This window comes from Myxocyprinus asiaticus, chromosome 7, assembly GCF_019703515.2.
Source record: "Myxocyprinus asiaticus isolate MX2 ecotype Aquarium Trade chromosome 7, UBuf_Myxa_2, whole genome shotgun sequence".
NCBI classification, from domain to species: Eukaryota; Metazoa; Chordata; class Actinopteri; order Cypriniformes; family Catostomidae; genus Myxocyprinus; species Myxocyprinus asiaticus.
Window position 1 is genome coordinate 7,864,172 of NC_059350.1, and position 12,889 is coordinate 7,877,060.

At 37.4% G+C, this 12,889-nt stretch overlaps 1 protein-coding gene across 1 annotated transcript in view; it reads right to left on the reverse strand.

Annotated features, from left to right (window-relative positions):
* The window catches only part of sorcs3a (sortilin related VPS10 domain containing receptor 3a), a 368,557-nt gene that overhangs the window by 5,934 nt on the left and 349,734 nt on the right, over positions 1-12,889 (reverse strand). The window contains exons 23-25 of the mRNA XM_051703251.1: positions 5,108-5,239; positions 4,411-4,510; positions 1,855-1,960 (exon numbers count right to left, since the gene is read on the reverse strand). Of these exons, the coding sequence (XP_051559211.1) occupies positions 1,855-1,960; positions 4,411-4,510; positions 5,108-5,239 (338 nt within the window). The remainder of the gene's footprint in view (positions 1-1,854; positions 1,961-4,410; positions 4,511-5,107; positions 5,240-12,889) is intronic.

The window sequence follows — 12,889 nt, forward strand, 5'->3', positions numbered from 1 at the left end:
GAACTCCAGGCGAAATCCTTCGCCAAATTCTTCTAAATTCTTCACCTCCGGAAGTCCATTGCGCAAAATTCATGACTGCGTGTATTCCCATCAAAATAACTTTATTTTACCTGCGAAGGTATATGTGACCACACCTTTAAGCTGAAATCGCTTGCTGAAATTCGAATCACTGACCCCAGTGGCTGAAGCTGGAAGTGTTGTTGAATGTATGGATGCTCTAGTTTCTGGTTGAAATGTCCACAAGGTGGCACCAAAATGAGTAGTTTTTTTAGTTGTAAATGATGTAATACAGTGAACAGGATTTTTTTTATTTTTTATTATTACCTCTTCCCCCTAACCCAAATCCTAACCCTAAACCTATCCATCAATGGAGTCAATTTGTTTTTTTATTTTAGAGCTAAAATCCAATTTCCGAATCGCGCTCACAATTTTTCATGTAAGCACAATTACTTCCTTGTTCCAATGAGACCAGAAACAGAGGTTGTGCTAGAGGGAAATGTGTTCACGCTTGAAAATGTCTGATAAGTGAATGCAAAATGGGGTTAATTTCAGGGTACATGAACTTTTGGAAGCAACATGACGATTTTCTGTGTGATCATGTTGTGTCGGACATCACGACATTGTCTCATTGTCTGGAGCAGGACTACCTGTATCTGAACAACTGCAGAGTGTTTGAAACTTGTTTGAAAAAACGATTTTCACAATTCTGTTTTGTGCCGCTAGTGCTGCAGAAATTAAAAACAGCAGCTTTACTGCTTTCCTTAAGAACATCAATCATCAAATCAATTAAAATTCTGAAATGAAAATAGTATCAACTCAAAAAACTGAAATGGACAAATATGAGCAAAATGTGTTTCATTTTGTGTCCTTGACAGCAGCAAATTGACATTACATGCACAAAAACACAAGGTAATGGCTGTGTACATGCAAAACTGTTAAACTGTGCTAGCACGCAATACAATACAAACACATTATTAAATATTGTGTAAGTGCAATCCTTCATTGTATTTCTGAAATTACTATGCCAATTGCTCACTATATTATATAATTTCTGGAGCAGAAGTTTCTATTAGCTATTCTACCATGTCTTCCAATCAGAGAAAGCTAGAAGCAAAACACATTCACCACTTGTCTTGATAATGTCGTGGGACAATCCGGAACCAATGATAAAGATGTTTTTGTGTTTCCCCCAAATTTCATGGTGTGCTTTTGCAACACACAAACTACGACATAATGTGTTTGCCATTTCCGAAGCTCACATTTATATTTTATAAATTAGAATAACAGTTTTCAGTGTCTTCACTTTATTTCAAATTATTATTAATTTTGTGAGTTAATTGCTTTGTTTTTTCAAGTGTGACATTTTCATAAATATGCTTCCTCTTTAAATTACTTGCGTAAAAAAAAAAAAAAAAAAAAAATATTCATTATTAATGATTGTTTCAACATTTCCCTGAGTCTTTCCATTTGAATTATTTTGAGAGCAAATAAATAATTCAAAGCATTGCAAAACAGTTTTTCAGTAGAGAAACCACAGCTGCATATTAAACAATTCATTGATATTTTTTTCTCAATTTCACATAAATGTTTCTCTCATGTTTCTGCCATATGAAAACTAATAACTAGAACTCACAACTAACATGAGTAAAAAAAACAAAAACACCCCTGAATTTTTTTTTTTTTTTTTTTTTTTTTTCCAGCAAAGGAAAGTCGATCCTGATTCTATCCCATATCTTACTTTATATTTAATCTTTATATATACTGTAAATCAATGGCAACAGGGACTATGGAGTGCATGGAAAAAAATAAAATTCAAAGGAATGTGAGATGTACAAAGTGTTTACATGGATGTACCTCTTAAATTTGTAGATCAGGAATACAGCTAAACCCAAAAACACAACCGATAGAAGCATCAGCATAGCAGAACTGCTGTGTCTTGGGATGGAGTCAACCAGAGGAGCTTTGGGAGAGAAAAAAAAAAAAAAAAAAAAAAAAACAGAGATATCACTTGTGTAGGTCTGCTGATTTTGTCAAGCCTCAAAACTTACAGCGATTAATATACAGCAAAAGTCTAAAACCACTACTTAAAATCCTTAGGTTTTTGAATGCATTTTCCATTTTTTTTTAAACAAAAATGAAACAAAGGTTATGTGCTTGAGGAATTTGCAAACTTTAGGACCCAAACTAGGACAATTGTGTTTTCTGCAAAACACTTTTATTAAGACTAGTGCTCTCAGGGGCCTGGGTTGCTCAGCGAGTACTGACGCTGACTACCACCCCTGGAGTTGCAAGTTCGAATCCAGGGTGTGCTGAGTGACTCCAGCCAGGTCTCCTAAGCAACCAAATTGGCCCGGTTGCTAGGGAGGGTAGAGTCAGATGGGGTAACTTCCTCGTGGTCGCGATTAGTGGTTCTCACTTTCAATGGGGTGCGTGGTACTTTGTGCATGGATCGCAGAGAGTAGAATGTGCCTCCACATGCTGGGAGTCTCTGCAGTGTCATTCATAACGAGCCACGTGATAAGATGCGCGGATTGACTGTCTCAGAAGCAGAGGCAACTGAGGCTTGTCCTCTACCACTAAGTAGTGGGAATTGGGCATTTTGAATTAGGAGAAAAGAGGATAAAAAAAAAAAAAAAGACAAAAAAAAAAAAACTAGTGCTCTCAGTTGTTTTTTTTTTTTTTTTTTAATCGTGATCACATTTTTTTTATTATTAATTGCGATTATTCGCAGATTTTGAAAATGCTGAAATTTGACACCATATATACTTATTTTCCTGCCAAAAGGCACTTAATTCCATCTTAGGAAAGAAAACAAAATAATATGTAACAATATAATGCTTTATAAACATTTTCAAAACAAGTCTTTCACAGTATAAAAATAGAAATGCACTAAAATAGCACCAATTCAAGTAACATTAAACCTTTCCCAAAGTCTAAGTGGAAATCTGACTAATTGAAAGAACTAGTTTGACTAATAGAATGAACCTAGGTAGCATTTTCATTGCAATGGGTATTAAATATCTTAAACTCGCATCATCCACAATATTAATCTGCCAGTAGACTGTTGCTATCCGCTTTCTAACAGCAATCATCAAGCTGCATTCATGATTCACATCAGAGTGTCAACACCAGCATAAAACTTCACTTTGAACTCCACATGAAAAGCACTTGCAGACAAAAATGCCTCATTCTGCGTTTTGGTGATAGTTAAGACTTGCTGTGCTTCTTTGGTAATTAAAATGCGCCTTCCATAGCCTGAAAAATACTTTATTTTTATCACAAGTCCCATCTGGGCTTGTTTTGTACAGCAAATAGCGCTAAGAGTTCATTTCTCCATCATTTTATCACTGACGGGGAAGTGCTGTTGTGTGTGTGTGTTTGTGGTGTGTGCGTCAGTGTAATGACACCGGGTGGACACATCGCAAATGTTCCGCCTTCCCTATCAGTGTTTATGCTGGTTTATGCTGTATTGATGGAAAAATCGGTTAATTGCGGTTAAGAAAAATGTACGCATTAAACTTAATTAATCACGTGCATTAACGCGCTAATTCTGACAGCCCTACTTAAGACACAATGTCATAATATCTCACAAACTTTGGGAAATCCAGCGACTATTTTATTTATTTTTTTTTTTGCCATGAGCACCCATTTTAGCCTATTTACAGCCTGCTAACTTCTAAACTAACTAAACTAATTTCCAAGCCAAAATGTACAAAAAGGATGTTTTTTTAATCACGTTTTAAAGTACATAGTGTTAAAAAAGAAAAACGCAGCTTCTGGTGTTTGAGTGTATTTAAGTCTGAGACAAAGTTAGTGGGACCTTTTAGCTTAGTTCCAGTAATATTTAACAATTTACTTTAAATAAATGAAACCTCACAAATATAACATTACAACTTTTATTATGAAGTTCCAATTTTATCCAATGTTTAACCAAAGAATGGCCTCATATAGAGGTCTGGGCTAAGCCCCAAATATCCACTGACACCTAGAACTGCCCCTATTAAAAAATAGTCCAAATTGCAACAACCAAAATCTTTTTAGTGGAGACCTTGTTTTTTCCTCTCAAAAAGTGAGGAGAGCTTGTAAGTCATGATTGCTTGGAAGCAATTATCCAATTATCTTACATAAGGCTTTCAGCATCACTGCTGGAGTATAACAGCCCAATCTTTCAACAGTATATAGTACTTTCTTGTCCCATAAAGCAATCATCACAATTACCCAGAAGAATCTTAGCAACGATAATGTACATAGCACATATCAGAGGCTGGAGAAGGAGATTAACCAAAGTCACACTATGCAATGTAATCAAGTGTTAGCAGGTGTACTGTTAATCATATGCTCAATGATCTCTCAAAATAAACCATAATGTCATTTGAAATGGCAGTGATATATAGTACAATTGTTTCTTACCTAAAGTTAATTGTGTGATGTAAACGATGACCCGAGAGCCTGGTTTTAACTCAAACTCCACTGAGATCTGATTCAAGGCAGTGACCAGGATTTCTGAAATCTAAGATGCAAAGACAGAATTCAAAATAGTTATATAAAGACCCAGGAACGGATTCACGAAACGTTCTTCAAATTAAATTCTAAACTAGTATGTACTTCTTATTTGTGTTCCTAAAGATTAGAATGTTCATGTCTTTTTCTTAAACAGTCAATGTTTATAGCTAGATACCTTCTTATGAACTTCTTCAGAGTTTGTTCAAATTCCTTACCCCAAGTATGAGCAATAGTAATATCCTTAGCAAGCACAACTAATAAAAGTCTGACCCTCAAAAGTACATTATATAAAAATAACCTATTTTAATAGCTCTACATGTTGACATGTCCTTGTCATGTAGTTCTAATTAGGCATTGGTGCTTTCGATATTATCACAGAGATAAATATGTCTTTAGGGGGGAAAGAAAACTGGTGTAAATCTTGATAAAAATGTTGTCCAGTCCCCTTCAGAATGTTTTTGACATACTGTCTCATTTCAGGTGACAATTATTTTAGAGTAGCCCCAGGCAGAAGCTGATCAAGGACCATACAACCACAATTCAACCTTGAACATTAATGGGAAACAGTGAAATTTGCATGATATCTCTCATGTGCATGCCTGACCTGCTCCAGATCCTCCTCACTCCTTTTCCTCCCATCTGATTGGTTCCTAGGAGGAAGCAAGAAGAGTTCGGCAGCAGTCGGAATTCCAGGAAACACGGCAACCAGCAGCTGTTCCTCCGGAACATCAGCAACCTGGGTGGCGCAGGAAAAAAAAAATCAGTCCACTAGCTCTAAATACATACAACTTCAAGACTGATGTGTCATGGTCTCTTGGATTTATGAGGGTTATGTTCATTGAAAATGATGCTGATGGCTTCCAGTAAACCACATTTGATATACGAGTCCTATCCAAGGAATGATTAAACACAAGCGCTATCTGTAAGTGTAAGTGGTTATACTTGCACTGAATAACTGAAAACCTCAATCAATACCCGTCTCAGAGAGCCACTACAAAGCCCAAAGGTCTACATTATGGGCTACCACAAAACCAATAAAAGGAAGTCTACTGACACTTACCACGAATGAGTAAAAAAAAAAAAAAAAAAAAAAATACATAAAAATATGAGTAACAGGGTTGCAAATTTAATCTAAATTAAGCTATCAATCAGTAAAGGCCAAAGTACAGACTGTTGTAGTGATTGATATACATTGTTGGGTTAGTTACTCAACACTAATCCACAACAAATTACTAATTACTCCTTTAAAAGTTTAATTAGATTACTGGTTGTACTGATTACTTAATTGAAAAAGTAATCACATTACTAACTACTTTTTAGTAACTTTTCAAAATAATTTTCACAGACAAATTTCATTTTTTCCACTCAACGAATTCAAGTTAATATCTAAATTTCCTCCTTTTCTGTTGTTGCACTTAAGCACCAGATGTTTCTCCCTTACACTGACTCATAGGTGGCGCACACCTTTCAGCTGTCAGAAAAAACACATAACATAATTCATGTTTTAAATATATTCTACATAGATATTAGCATTTTAGAAATGTGTAACCCAAGTAATGTTCTTAAAAGTAATTAGTAACTGATTACATACATTTAAAATATAATGCATTACACTACTTATTTACTAAAACTAATTAGATTACAGTAACAAATTATGTTGTAATCAGAATTCGAATGCGACCTTCTTTCATGGGAATTTGGAGGATGCAAGAGGTATATCCTTCGTGGGCACTCACAACCCACAATTCTTTGCTTCAATGGAAATGTCTACGGCCAATTACGGCCAATTTGCCCGTAAATATGATGTTCAAACGCAAGTAATGTTAAGTCCCAAGTTGACGTACCTCAGTAGATGGGTGCAGAGTATATAATATGTATAATTATATTAATATATAATTCAAATAAAGTATTAGACTAAAAGTACACCTGTAAAATCTGTTTTCTTTTCTTTCTACATCATTATAACTCTCCTAAATTTTACCTCATACATTCCCTTCCAAACAGAATTTGTTACTTTCTCACTCAAAATGCTTGAGCTTGTTAAAGAGTGGTGTGCTGTCATAGCAACCATGTTACGTTACGTTTCCGTTTGTCCTATGAAGGCCGTCTCGTTTAAACGAGACTTGTTTAAACGAGGATGCTTGGTATACTGCAGCCTTCAAAGGACGCATCCTACCTAGCACGCAGCTTTCGAAACAAAACACAGCAGTTGTCTGCTCTCAGGCTGTGTCTCATTTCGAAGGCTGCATGCTAGGTATACTCTGCACCCAGCTATTGAGGTACTTCAACTTGGGAATTAACATTTCTTGCTTTTGAACATCATATTTATGGGCAAATTGGCGTAATTTTTTTTTAGACATTTCCGTTGAAGCAAAGAATTGTGGGTTGTGAGTGCCCACGAAGGATACACCTCATGCATCCTCCAAATTCCCGTGAAAGAAGGTCGCATTCGAAGTGTCCTACTCGCTTTTATGAAATGAGACAGCCTCAATGATGTATGCAGCCAAGAAATGCAACCTCCGGAGGACACAGCCTTCCAAATGAGATGCAGCCTCAGTAAGTGTGGTTTGTTCTCTGTCTGTATAAGCTGCGCATTGCCTATACAGCAAGTTTCATTAACTGCCCCCTGGAGAAAACTTCTGGAACTCCATGCTTGAATTGCTCATGTGGAAGGCATATTCCTTAGTACGGTCCAAGGACATGAATAATTGCATTAATTTTTTTTTTTTAACACATTATTTTTTACATAATTAAATCACACTAAATTAATGCGTTAAATTGACAGCCCTAATTATTCAATACTTGTGGAAAAAGCTCACCATATATTCTCTTAGAGATACCCGCTTAAATTTACTTTCCTCATGAAAAGGAACATATCCAACCTCAGGCATATAATCTTTGTTTTATCTGATATCATCGCATAGGGCTTAACCAGCTGTAAGCCACTGGCTCAGGGTCAGACAGCCTAAGCATAATTTACAATAAGCAATGTGTCCAGAGTCAGAGCAGTGTTACAAATCAGTCTAAGTTTGTCCTCACTACTGCAATATCGGAGTGAAAATCCCAGGGGCCCATTAAAGGATTCAGCCTATGTGCCACTACTACTGATATTCTTAATGATTAATGAACATCTCCAACTCTAGCCTCTAAATCTCTCTCAACTTAACATTAGAATCAACACACACACACACCCTTCTGCCAGTGAATTAAGATCCAAAAGGCCATTAGACAGTAAAAGAGAGATATAACGTAACAATGCTATTAATTATACCCTGCTAATAGCTTAAGAGTCTTTATTTTAATTAAACCACTAAATGTCAAAACATTTGCTTCCCAGACAGAAGAACTGTGAGACATTAAAGGCACAGAATCAATAATGCTAATACTTATGGGTCATTGACAAATAAGGTTGTCCAAGGTGTTAAAATGAGAAATATTTCAAAAAAATATAGTTTAAAATACTTGTCATGTTCTCAGAAATGTAATCTTCAATTTGGTTTCATACTTTTTTGGTTTCGTAAATTGTCATGTGGTGTAACCAAGTAAAAGGTATTACAGTATAATACTTTCAATGAGTCTTGAATACATGAGAGTATAAACAACTTCATTTCTAAAAAGTTATCAATCACATTTTTCACTTTAAAAAAAAAAATTAAAAAATAATATAAATATTATGAATTTTTCAGTCAAGAATATCAAGGAGTTTTCTCAGGGTTCCACCAAATGACTTGGACAAAATGTGTCTTTTCATAAAAATGTCAAAATGAATATCAGATGTTTTTTTTTTTTTTTTTTTTTTTTTTAAATCAGATGTTCATTTATAAAAATGAACTTTAAGCCATCAAAACAAAACACATTTGAACAAAAAATGCCAGTCAAAACAATCTTGAATTAAACATACTACTTCACAATATTTTCCACAGTGGTTCATAGACATGAACTTGTTGCACAGAATTGCTGGTCCATGCCTCGCAATTGTCAGCTAAGCAGTGGCTTTTCTGAATCCAGGACCTCACATAATGTCTTGGAGAAAACTACTCTAGTGGAGGGCCAACACACTTAATAAAGAGTAGCGCTAAAAGGCTTTGAAGCTCTAGATTTGACCTTGCTGTGTTATTTAAAATGTTAATCTGGCTAAAGCCATGCTCACACTCTGCTGTGGAAATAACCAGTGTGTTTACCATCTGCAAGAGGGGTTTCAGTTCTTTAGGGGGTCTGCGTTTACCAGTGGTCTTAACATTGTAAATGTATTCCCTCATTCCGCTCTGTATTTCCCTACCATTGTTGAGCTGGAAAAGGGAGCAGAGTTCCTGTACTTCATTCTCAACATAACGGACATCACACTCTTCTGGCCAGCTAGAGGGATCCAGTGTTTTGATGTTGTTTAGAAAACTTTCATACTGTTCTTTGCTCTGATAACCAGACAGAAATCCCATTCTCCTCTCTAGACCTTTAGCTAAAGCATCAAATAACAGCTGCTGATTAATGTCTCTGTCGTTCCTCGTATGATTTGTCAATGACACTCCTTTAAAGAGCTTCAGATCTACTGCTCTCTGTGCCTCCTGTACCTGTAGACCAGGTATCTCAGCCATGGACTTTAACACACGGACCTGTCGAGCGAGACATGCGTCCGCCCTGGGAAGAGTCATGTTTCTGTCCTGAAGTAACACTGACAATTCTGATAACTCCACTAGGGCATCATACATGACTGCAAGACTGTGCACAAAGGTGACGCAAAGATGAGCTCTGTACAAATCATACAGAGACGATTTGCTAAACCAACAAACATGTATCTCTCTGTGGAGCTTCGTTTTGGATCAGTTGAGACATCTAAAAAGTGTTTGTGAAGTGCTGGGTACTGTTGCCATGCACCTTTGATGGTTCTATAACTAGAGGCTATCCATCTAGTGCCAAGATTGCCAAGATTCCTCCCTATATTCAGAAACTGCAATGCAAGTTCTAGACAGTATGAAGTTAGTTCACGACCGTTTTTAGCAGAAACATGATAAGGAATGTAGGCCTTGTCAAAAAATGACTGGGACTGGTTCAGCCCAGCAACCTCTTCTACAGCATCACCAACACTTAGTTCAAGGCGGTGGTTCATACAGTGCCAGATAAGCACATTGGGAAACAGTTGAACGATTTTTGCTGCAACACCTGATTTACTTCCAAGCATGACAGAGGCACCATCTGAAGCAAAAAAAAAAAAAAAAAATGTTCTTTCAGAACAGCTTCTGTGAAACCATGGTGCCGAGGTTTTCCATAAGTGCTTGATAAATTCCATCTGCATTGGCAGCTGCAAGTTCCACTAAATTTAAAAAGAATGTTAGTGGCTCTTCATCTCCATCTAAGCTTGCTCTAATATAGATGATCAACACAGATTTCTTACTGATAGTTGTGCATTCATCTATCAAAATGGAAAATTTTGTTCCATTCTCAAGGACGCTTGCCACCACTGTCTTTCTCACTTCACAAGCTATGTGCTGACAAATTTGTGCACAGGTCTTGTCAGAGTGTAAAGTCATTCCCATGTCTATTCTATTCCAGTCGGCAGATCAGTGAAAGGTCTTCCTGATTTGACAATTTTGTAAACCGTGCGGAAAACTGTGTCAGTGATGATCCCTCTTCATCTCAGTGGTTAACGTTTCTAAGGTTATGTCTTGAGCTTTTTGTAAAATTTTCTCTGCTGAGCTGTTATAATCTGATGTTCTGTGTCTGTGTATTTATTTTATGCAGAGACTGCTACTGTGCATTTTTAGTTGACCCAGAAGACATCGCTTTTACTTTGACCCATTCCTAAGTGACATGTATGTGTCCAGAACCTGCCTCTGGCCCAGATGCCTTTACCTTCTGACAAATAGAACAGCCAAGACTTTTGTTTTGGCAAATAAGCCATGGATACAATTATTATTATTATTATTTATTTATTTATTTATTTTTGTCTCAACATTTGTGCTGTCAGCATTCTGGGAAATCATCGTGAATATCAACATCCTCTATACCTGCTCACTCTTGACTTCACAGTTTGAGTGACTGGTGTCTACAGAGCTGTCTAAGCCTGCTGCTACATCTTTACTCTTACTGACTTCTACAAAAGCAACAAAATTGCAAATATATTTGAATTTGTTTACTATAGTGTACAGCAGTGTTAGGTAGATTATTGCTGAAATGTAATCTGATACTGATAACACTTATTATAAAGAAAATCATTAATTTTAAATGCTATAACTGTATTAACTAATCTGATTAAACAAATTTTAGACTTTAAGTATAATATAAGTACTTGATTTTAGTAATGTGATTTTGTAATCCAGATTACATGTAGTACATTACCACCCAACACTGGTTTACAGCTGTCAAATTTGGGTGTCTGAAGTTTTGAACATCAGATTTAAGAATGATCAATTCTTCTTCCCTTACACTTGCTGCCTCAGCTGCAACCTCTCCCATTTCATCTTGACCATGGCTTTCATCTGGGGAGGATAAAAGAGGAGAATACAAATCTGCATAGGCATTATTCATGTAATAATGTATATGACTGTAGTCTGTATGACTAAGCACCAGACTCTCTCTCTCTCTCTCTCTCTCTCACACACACACACACACACACACACACACAAACACTCACGCATGCACACACATGCCCATGCACGCCCACAAGCACGCATGCACGCACGCACGCACACACACACACACACACACGCACACGCACACACACTCCCTGTGTACCAAATGACCTGAATGATTCCTTCGGAGAGCACTTCAAAGGGTTTATAGTCTAATCATGCACTAAAATCAGTCATTCTAAACAGAATTTTTAATAAAAATACCTCTAAAAGTGAGTACAAAATGACCATTATTTTTGAGCCCCACACTTTTCAGAGCTCCAAAGCTCTCATAGTGGATGGTAAATACTTCGAAGGGAAATAGGGTGATCATGGAAGGCATCCTCTCTCTCCCTCTCCCTCAGAATTGTTGTCTCTCAGTCCCTCACAGTCACACATACAGTACGCATCCTTTCTATTCTGAATAACTGGATAGAAGCCAGAATCTCCATCAAAAGTGCCGCTTTCGAGATGATGGGGTCTGATGAGGTTTTTTGGGGTCTTATGTGGCCTTTAGGTCGTTTGATAATCTTAATGAGGTCTGATGTGGTCTCTAGGGGGTCTAACAATGTCTAATATGGTCTGATGAGGTCTATTGGGGTATACTGTAGAATTTAAGCAGTCTAATGTGGTCTTTAGTGGGTCTCATGAGGTCGTATGTGGTCTCTAGGGAGTCTGAGGAGGACTACTGGGGTCTGAAGTTGCTTTTATGGGTTCTTATGTGGTCTATATGTGTTCTGATGGGGTCTAAAGTTGTCTTCACGGGGTCTGATGTGGTCTCTAGGGTGTCTGACGGGGTCTAATGGGGTCTTATGTGGTCATAAGAAGGTCTGATGATATCTAATGAGGTCTTATGTGGTTTCTAGTGGGTCTGAAGGCATCTGGTGAGGTTTGTTAGGTGGTCTGATGTGGTCTATTGTGATCTAATGTGGTCTCTTGGGGGTTTGATGTGGTCTCATGAGGTCTTATGTAGTCTATAGGGAGTCTGATGAGTTCTATTTGGGTCTAATGTGGTCCTTATGGGTTCTTATCCAGTCTATATGCAATCTGATGAAGTCTATTGTTGTCTAATGCGGTCTTGGGGTCTAATGTGGTCTTAACTGGTCTTTTGGGGGTCTGATGATGTCCAATTAGGTCTCTAAGGGTCTTAATGTGACTAATGGGGTCTATTGGGGTCTAATGTGGACTTTAAGATGCTTTATGTGGTCACTATGTGGACTGATGGGGTCTATATGGGCCTAACGTGGTCTTTAGGGGTCTAATAGGGTCTTATTTGGTCTCTAGGAAGTCTGATGAGGTCTAATACGGTCTGATGATATATGTAGATGGTCTGATAGAGCCAGCCGTTCAAACTCTCCTGTATGCAGACTCATCATCATCTTGAATGAGGCTGATGACAGTAGTGTCCTCTGCAAACTTCAGGAGCTTGCCAGAGTGGTGCAGTCATTAGTATACAGGGAGAAGAGTAGTGGGGAGAGCACACATCCCTGGGAGGGCACCAGTGCTGATTGTACATGTGCTGTAAATTATTTTCCCCTGTCTCACTAGCTGCTGCCTATATGGGATGTGGTTTACGTAAGTGTGAGAGGATAAATAAAAGGAGTGGAAAAAGTAAGTCTCTTTATAATGAGGGCTCGATGCTGAGCCATTTGACTTTGAACTTGATGTTGAAACAAAGGAAAAAAGTTGGATTAGGACAGGTTCACTTCTGGAGAATTTTGGTTAATCCTGTCATAGCAGATGAGCCAGGGGGATCTGAGGACAGGAAGCCAGGTTGGATA